The sequence below is a fragment of the Pungitius pungitius genome, chromosome 1 (assembly GCF_949316345.1).
Source record: "Pungitius pungitius chromosome 1, fPunPun2.1, whole genome shotgun sequence".
In the NCBI taxonomy this organism is placed as follows: domain Eukaryota; kingdom Metazoa; phylum Chordata; class Actinopteri; order Perciformes; family Gasterosteidae; genus Pungitius; species Pungitius pungitius.
Genome location: NC_084900.1, coordinates 686,896 through 696,132, shown reverse-complemented (window position 1 = coordinate 696,132; position 9,237 = coordinate 686,896). Strand labels below are relative to the sequence as shown.

At 43.6% G+C, this 9,237-nt stretch overlaps 1 protein-coding gene across 1 annotated transcript; it reads right to left on the bottom strand.

The window, feature by feature from the left end:
• Positions 1 to 1,875: 1,875 nt before the first annotated feature.
• On the bottom strand, positions 1,876 to 8,049 carry cnpy3 (canopy FGF signaling regulator 3). Its single transcript, XM_037480078.2, has 6 exons — positions 7,799 to 8,049; positions 7,388 to 7,514; positions 7,186 to 7,282; positions 6,806 to 6,928; positions 6,559 to 6,676; positions 1,876 to 3,212 (listed from the first exon to the last, which is right to left on the bottom strand). The coding sequence occupies exons 1-6, from the start codon at positions 7,902 to 7,904 to the stop codon at positions 2,935 to 2,937; spliced, it is 849 nt and encodes a 282-aa protein (XP_037335975.2). The 5' UTR covers positions 7,905 to 8,049; the 3' UTR covers positions 1,876 to 2,934.
• Positions 8,050 to 9,237: the final 1,188 nt, after the last annotated feature.

Sequence of the window (9,237 nt, the reverse complement as noted above, 5' to 3'; positions counted from 1 at the left end):
TATTTTGGTGATTTACAAGTTTATATTAAAAGAATAAAATAAAATGTCACTAGTTAGTTTCATGTTATTTCATATGAGCATAAAACCAACAGTTAAAACTCCCATCAGCCCCAGTGCACAGAATCGGCCCAGACTCCCTGGTCCTGCTGGACTTCCTGTTGGGGAACCCCAAGTCCTTCTTCTGCGTCAGCTTCAGGCCGGTCCATCGCTGCTGTAGAGACCAAACAAGTCTGTATCATTCATGGCAAGAAGAAACCACTGAGAAGGTCCACAGTGATCAACTCACCTGTGGCATTGGGTGTTGACCCAGGAGGTGTGGTGCACTGACGACGTCTGAGCTGCACTTCAAAGAGCTTCAAGGTGAACTCACGACGTCTGAGCTGCACTTCAAAGAGCTTCAAGGTGAACTCACGACGTCTGAGCTGCACTTCAAAGAGCTTCAAGGTGAACCGAAGAGGTCCATGCTGTCCTTCCTCAGCCATTGCGGTCAACTGAAGGAGTCTGAAAAGCATCTCTGTGAGGATCTTATTGCCAGACTGGACGCGTGTTGATGAGGAGAGTGAGAGGAGCAGACACAGCGTAGATGTTAACGTGAGAGGAGCAGACACAGCGTAGATGTTAACGTGAGAGGAGCAGACACAGCGTAGATGTTAACGTGAGAGGAGCAGACACAGCGTAGATGTTAACGTGAGAGGAGCAGACACAGCGTAGATGTTAACGTCAGAGGAGCAGACACAGCGTAGATGTTAACGTGAGAGGAGCAGACACAGCGTAGATGTTAATGTGAGAGGAGCAGACACAGCGTAGATGTTAACGTGAGAGGAGCAGACACAGCGTAGATGTTAACGTGAGAGGAGCAGACACAGCGTAGATGTTAACGTGAGAGGAGCAGACACAGCGTAGATGTTAACGTGAGAGGAGCAGACACAGCGTAGATGTTAACGAGAGCCTCGTTGGAGCATTCAGAGCTCAGCTTGGACCTCTGGCACTTTGTTCACATTTAAGTACACGTCTCCCCGCTGAATGCCACAATTCATCTTGATGTTTGTATTAGGTATTAATTATGGCTTTTTAATGCTCTTTAATGTATGTTTGAAACGTTTAATGTAAGCTCTTTAATGTATTAATGTTAGTGACTACGTTGACATGCACTATTATATCATACTAAAATGCTATTAGACTGAGAGGCTAAAAGGATCAAATGATGACGTGTAGTGAAAAAAGTATTCTATAGTAAATACAATACATTTTCTATACACATAGTATAGTAGAGTTTACTGTACATTTATATTTTATAACTTTAAGGTCTAGTACTGTGCTGCTGCCTGTGAACTGTGAGACGTCATTTTGTGTTTTAGCGGAAAGCAATCCAACATGGCCGAAACAGCACATGGACAAACTAGACCAGAACTAAGATTCCCAGGAAGCACAAAATCAGATCATTTGGCTAACAAACTAAAACCATTCAGTTTGGAAAACAAATTCATGAACAAACAAAGCTGTGAGAATCACTCAGGAGCCGCTGCGTTCTGCGACGCCAGCTCCACGTGGCTGTTGGCGTGTTAGCATGTTGCTAACTAGCCTCATTTCTTACACATGGCTCTCGACTGAGAAAATGAGAGAATTAGAAACCCTCAACGAGAGCGGATTCCCTTACAGGTGAAGTGAGCTACCTGCATACATAGATACGTACTAAAGAATAACAACCAAATGAGAAACAAATGCTCTCGCCGTAGCGAGCGACTCACCTGTCGCTGGCGTTTTCAAAAAAGGAGGAGCAGCGCGCGCGGGCGCTTTTAACCTGTTGACCACGTCACCTCTGGCCACGTCACCTCCGGCCACGACACCTCCGGCCACGACAAAATAAAATGAATGGATAACTGTGTCTTGTTTATTTGTTTTTAACAACAACAACTACACACTTTGAGATGTGACTGACTCTCTCTGAGGAGATGATAAAATGACACTTTAAACAGTCACCAAGTTTTTATTGATCCATGTTTTGGTTCATGGGGTCAAAAAAGCAGCTCCAGTACGACACAGGCAGCATTTTACCTCAGTAAAAAACTGTAAACACACACACACACATCATTGGGGGTCACCAAGCACACATGAACACACCTTAAATAGCAGCTGTTATGCAACACTATCTCTCTCTCTCTGAGAAAATAAAGGACCTGGACAGATGTCTGACAATTAAAGAAAAGGTGTTGCATGTTGTGTTGACTCCTTAAAGAGGATCAATAACCTTCTACAGGTGGAAAACATCTCTGAATGTTAAGATGTTAAAAGAGAAAATCAATACATACGATCACAGGAAACATTCTGAGCGTTTCTGTAGGAACAGAAAACAAAACAATGATAAAGTCAGTTTTCAGATGGAACAAAACTTCTTTTAAAAAAACAGCAAAAAGACAAAAAATACAAATTCACATTTTGATGAAAATCACATTTAGCAAATGAAGAAAAAGAAACCGGTTGCAGCCATGTGATCAATATGTGATCAATATGTGATCAATACTGGATGAGACCAGCTGACTTGTAATATTTGGATTTGTAAAAAGTATTAAGTTTACTGTCCTTTCATACAAATTACGGATTATTCTTATTGATCACAAATCTATTATAATCCCCAATTATTAGTCTACAATATTGTTTTCTGATATTTGGCCTTCTGGATTTTATCCGTATCCCTTTGTTCCTCATCTTCATTTTTAAATTCATAATTATACAAACAAAGTAAGTACAGATGTTGAAATGATGTCATAATTAAAGCTGTGGGTATCAATGGGGGGGGTCTATTAAGAGCATCATGAAAACAAAGCCATTAGAAAGTGAAAAAAAAAACTAATCTAAAAGTAACAGAACCGGATCAAAGAGAAGCTGCTTTTGAATGTAACAGCTGATCCGGGGGGGGTGGGAGGGGGGGGGGTCTCACAGCTCCGTCTTGCCCCCAGAGAGAGGCACCGGCGGCTGGATGTCCTCGTCTGACGACGCCCCCCCGTCGGCCCTCTCCACTGGAGCTTTGCTCTTCTTCTTCTTCTTCTTGGGCTTCTTGTCGCTCTTCTTCCTCTTCTTTTTCGTGGCCTTCTCCCCGTCCGAGCCCCCGTCCCCCCCCCCCTTCTTCTTCTTCATCTTCCTCTTCTTCTTGTCCTCCGCCAAGGCCGCCTGGTCGCCCTTCTTCATCGGGCTCCACTCCTCCTCCAGGCAGGCTGGACCGAGGCAGAGTGACAGAAGGTCAAAGGGAAGTCAAACACAGAATAATATATATATATATATATATATATATATATATATATATATATTAGGGCCGGGACTTTAGCGCGTTAATTGCGATTAATTAATTACAATATGAATTAAGATTCATTAATTACACATAAAAATAACACATTAAACATTTTTAACGCATTTTTACACTTATTTTTTGCACCGCGGAACGTTTCTCACTGGATGAGTTTCGGGCGGACCGATTATACTGGAGCACCAACTAGCGTTCATGACTTCAGACAACAACAAACCACAGTGAACATGAACGAAGAAGCTGACGAGACCGTGTCGGGTGGCCCCGTGAATGGGAAATCTTCTTATAATAAACACACGGATGGAAGCGTCGATAAGAGCGTGGTTGTGTGCAAGCTGTGCAACAAGGAATTCACATCGAGCCTCAAGTATCACCTCAACGCAACACAATTAGCAGCTAGCGTGGACGTACAAGGACCCACACCCAACCCACACTGCACCAGATGACTGGTTTAAGGACCAGGGTAACTAAGACCACGTCTGAAAAAATAACCAATGTTCTGAATGTACTTGAAAGTATTGGTCTACTTAAAAAAAACTAGTTTACAGAAGGTCTACTTAGCTTTAGGCTACCTGAATTTCAGAAAGTACTATATTTCTAAATATGCTATTTCTACACTGGAATTGGTTGAATAAAAATAAAAATCCATGTGAAAAAAATGACTTCTCACTGTTCTCAGGTCATTTGTATGTATAATATATGCGATTAATTTCGATTCATTAATTACAAAGCCTCTAATTAATTAAATTAATATTTTTAATCGAGTCCCGGCCCTAATATATATATATATATACATACACTCACCGGCCACTTTATTAGGTACACCTGTCCAACTGCTCGTTAACACTTAATTTCTAAGCAGCCAATCACATGGCGGCAACTCAGTGCATTTAGGCATGTAGACATTGTCAAGACAATCTCCTGCAGTTCAAACCGAGCATCAGTATGGGGAAGAAAGGTGATTTGAGTGACTTTGAACGTGGCATGATTGTTGGTGCCAGAAGGGCTGGTCTGAGTATTTCAGAAACTGCTAATCTACTGGGATTTTCACGCACAACCATCTCTAGGGTTTACAGAGAATGGTCCGAAAAAGAAAAAACATCCAGTGAGCGGCAGTTCTGTGGGCGGAAATGCCTTGTTGATGCCAGAGGTCAGAGGAGAATGGCCAGACTGGTTCGAGCTGATAGAAGGGCAACAGTGACTCAAATAACCACCCGTTACAACCAAGGTGGGCATAAGAGCATCTCTGAACGCACAGTACGTCCAACTTTGAGGCAGATGGGCTACAGCAGCAGAAGACCACACCGGGTGCCACTCCTTTCAGCTAAGAACAGGAAACTGAGGCTACAATTTGCACAAGCTCATCGAAATTGGACAATAGAAGATTGGAAAAACGTTGCCTGGTCTGATGAGTCTCGATTTCTGCTGCGACATTCGGATGGTAGGGTCAGAATTTGGCGTCTACAACATGAAAGCATGGATCCATCCTGCCTTGTATCAACGGTTCAGGCTGGTGGTGGTGGTGTCATGGTGTGGGGAATATTTTCTTGGCACTCTTTGGGCCCCTTGGTACCAATTGAGCATCGTTGCAACGCCACAGCCTACCTGAGTATTGTTGCTGACCATGTCCATCCCTTTATGACCACAATGTACCCAACTTCTGATGGCTACTTTCAGCAGGATAAAGCGCCATGTCATAAAGCTGGAATCATCTCAGACTGGTTTCTTGAACATGACAATGAGTTCGCTGTACTCAAATGGCCTCCACAATCACCAGATCTCAATCCAATAGAGCATCTTTGGGATGTGGTGGAACGGGAGATTCGCATCATGGATGTGCAGCCGACAAATCTGCGGCAACTGTGTGATGCCATCATGTCAATATGGACCAAACTCCCTGAGGAATGCTTCCAGCACCTTGTTGAATCTATGCCACGAAGAATTGAGGCAGTTCTGAAGGCAAAAGGGGGTCCAACCCGTTACTAGCATGGGGTACCTAATAAAGTGGCCGGTGAGTGTATATGTGGCGTCACGAGAGGCTGGGTCCTGGAGGGACGCTACATCCCCAGAAGATGGCTGTGTCCTGGGACAGCTATGGCCCCATCTGCTGGTGGACCCGGGAACCCCACCCCTCCAGTCCCGCACACCTGAGACGGATCAACACTAGAGCTGCAACTAACGATTATTTTAATAATCGATTCATCTGTCGATTAATCGGATAAAAAAATAAAAAATGTAAAAACATTAATTTCCAACCCTTTATTGAAAAATAGAACTGACAGTGCAAAACATTTAGAAAGTGCACTAACAGATTGCTCCTTGAACATCCCTAAGTAAGCAAATAAAATGGACTAACACAAAAAACACACATCGCATGATGTATACTTTACAGCTGCCAAATTAAATAGATTAGGCACAAAAAATATTTAGATTAGATTTTTCCAACATGTTTCGGTTTAAGGTGCTGAATCATCGCCGTGGTGCTCCCGTGCCAGGCCATGTCGCTTTTGCATATCTTACAATCAGACTCCCGAATTTCAAAGCCCCTCCCGAAAATCTCCCGGACCAACCTTTCTCCCGATTTCCACCCGGACAACAATATTGCTGCACCACCCGTCACTGGGCGCGCCGTTTCAGACCGAACAATAATAAAGGTTACACCTTGAAGTCAAGCGCCAGCACCCCCCCCCCCCCTGTGAAATATCCCCATACCTGGGAGGATTTAGGTCGCATTGGTTTCTCTTCCTCCGCATGTTTCAGAACTGTATTACGCTACCTCAGCTCGCGCGACACAACGAATCAATAATGAAATTCGTTGCCAACGCTTTTAATAATCGATTTTAATCGATTTCATCGATTTGTTGTTGCAGCCCTAATCAACACCTAATGAACTGAAGGGTTTTTAAGAGACAGAGAGAGGGAGTAGGGGGGGAGGAAAGAAAGCTGAAAGAAACGAGCAGCAGACTGGGCGCCGGACAAAGGACCAGACCACGACATACCAGTAAGACAGAAGAAGGGTGTTTTCCTGCCGGAGGTAACCAGTGTTTTTAGTTTACCTCAAGGAGAGGGTCTACCTAAGTTTGTCAGAGAACGTTAATTTCTGTTAGAACCCCCCGAACAGCAATAAAACATTATTTTCTGTTAATCTGGTGTCCTAGCACTCCTTGAACTGTTCCGCAGAGAGCGGTGTGGCCTCCCGTGACGTCACAATATATATATATTATATATAAAACCGTGCGGTCAGGTGAGTTTCCTACCTGCGTCCTGCCCTTTGAGGACGTGCTTCTCACACAAGTACGTGGTGAGGTCTTCCTCCTGGCTGCCTTTGTACCAGTCCTCAATCACGTCCTCGTACCGCTCGATCATCACGTCGCACTGAAACGCAGGAGAGCCTCATGTAGGAATACATGGAAACATACAAGTTGCTCTGAATGAGCTGTGTTTAGAGAATACAAAGTACACAAATAAAACACTCTGATCCCGTCGGGCTTTCGGGGGACTCACCTGCTTCTTGAGGTCGGCCACCTCTGCCGACGTCTCGTTCCACAGCTCGAAGGGGATGTCCATCACCACGTTCACGCCTTTGTTCACCAGTCCGTGCAGGGTGGAGAAGGTCTCCGACATGCCCTGCAGACACACCACGCCGAGGCTTAAGGGCTTTGAACCCCCCCAACAGACAACTTACACATTTAATACACCCTATTTACAAATGTAGTTTGTTTGCATCAAAGGGTTTGATCCAGTGTTAATTTTTAAAAAAAGAATAGAAGCTCTAACGTGCTAAAAACAGAGTTCACAACGTGCTCCTTGGTACGTACACACACACACACACACACACACACACACACACACACACACACACACACACACACACACACACACACCTTGGCAAAGCGGTTGCTTCCACTCCTCTCTTTGTGCAGGTTGTACGTCAGCAGCCTCTGACACACGTTTTCTACGACCTCGATGAATCGGAGGTCTCTGTGGGGGGGGGGGGGGGGGGGGGTGAACCTTTGAGCTCAGCTTCATGTTGTTTATTCAAACCTGCACAACAACAACAACAACAACAACAACACCACCACTCACGACTTGACGTATTTGATGGGCGGCGCCCCCTTGCTGTCGATGAAGCCGTAGTTCCTGCCGATGACCTCCTTGGTTTTCCCCGTCTCATCGAAGGCCGACTTCATCTCGATGCTGACGAACTTACACACTGGAAATAATGAAGACATCGATGTTTAAAACCACACTATATATATATATATATATATATATATATATATATATATATATATATATATATATAAAAAGAGAGAGAGAGAGAGAAATGAGTAAAAATAAGACATTTAAAGGAGGTTCGAGGCAGCCGAATGGAAGCACAGATTATTTCACGGCATGTTTTCATGAGTCAGAGCCATCTGACGGATGGAACCCAGTCACGTGTGTTCCGGTCCCGGTTCTGGTCCACGGACCCTGGTTGCTAACGGGCGCGCTTACCTTCACATTTGTTGGGCAGATAGACCCAGTCATCGTCCCCTGAAGACTTAGCTGCTCCCGCCGACGATATTATCGAGAAAAGCGACAAATACGCCGCTAAAATCATATCGTCCGCTTCGTCCGAGTCTTTAACTACGCGTGAAAGTCGGTTTATACGTTAAAAAAAAGCTTTAAAATGAACGTTATCGTTCGGATGCTACATCCTTTCCTGGTTCATCACAGCTGCAGCAAAGCGAGAACTTCCGCTTTGAGCTGAGGGCCAATCAGAAAGGTAGAAGTGGCAGCAGCTGGACCAATGAGGGGGGAGATGGTAGAATAGCACGAAGAGGTATCACTCCTTACCTGTTTTTCAGATGGATCCAAACAAGAACATCACTCATTCTTTTTCGTCATTCATTATTATTTACATAAGGTGATGGGTGGCAGTGGTGAATGTATTTAATTGTACTTTCTCAGGTAAGTACACATTCAAGTTACTTGTCCTTTACCTTAGTATTTCCCTTTTTTCATATTTCATGCTTTGGAAGGAAAGTATTGTGCTTATTATTCCATCAAATGTTAAAATATATATATATATATTATGATTTTAAATACATTTTTATGAATATGTAGGATTCATCTGAGATGACAAATGTTTTTCATCCTCCTCCTTTGAAAACCTCTAGGATCAATTAAAAAATACATACCTGTTTTTGGTCCTCACAGGAAATTAAGGTTAAAAACACATGCAGATGAATCTATAAACAGAGCTTTACATGTATTTTCAACACAAACTGCCCCGCAGTGTATTGACTGGCGCCGAGGCTCTTTGCTGACGAGACACCCCTCCTGTCCATAGACGATCAGTGGTTTTGTAATAGTTTATTTCCTCCAGCAGAGGGAGCCGAGAACCTACAGCACCACACACGGCTCCTGGTTATTCAATAGTGACGGGAGCCCTCGGTGTGTGCGTGTGCGTGCGTGTGCGTGCGTGTGTGTTCTGATAAATCAAGATTGGTTGCCAATGGTGACACGTGCTGGCGTTTGATTGGTTCAGGGTCACTGGACCTGGTTATTCAGCTTTTAATCAGCATTGAAACTCGCCTGTTATTACATCCCCAAAAGGAGCATCGACCCCCAAAAAATAACTCAGTTAAACATTTTTTTTTTACACTCGTGGCAGTCTAGCTCGTATTACAGTAACCATAGCAACTACAAATACTGCTAAGTATTTAAGCATTTTAGTTAGTTTAAACATTGTAGTGTTTCTGGTGGCATTTAGCTTTTAATAATAAATAACTAAATTGTGATAACAATACAGATCTACTCCGGCCCATTTACAGTGAGATGGAAACGTAAATGTTGATTAACGTCACTCTACAATAAACAAATAAGTCCACAATCCTTGATATGAAATCACACATTTAAGATCAAATAATGTTCATAATATGTGCGTTTGA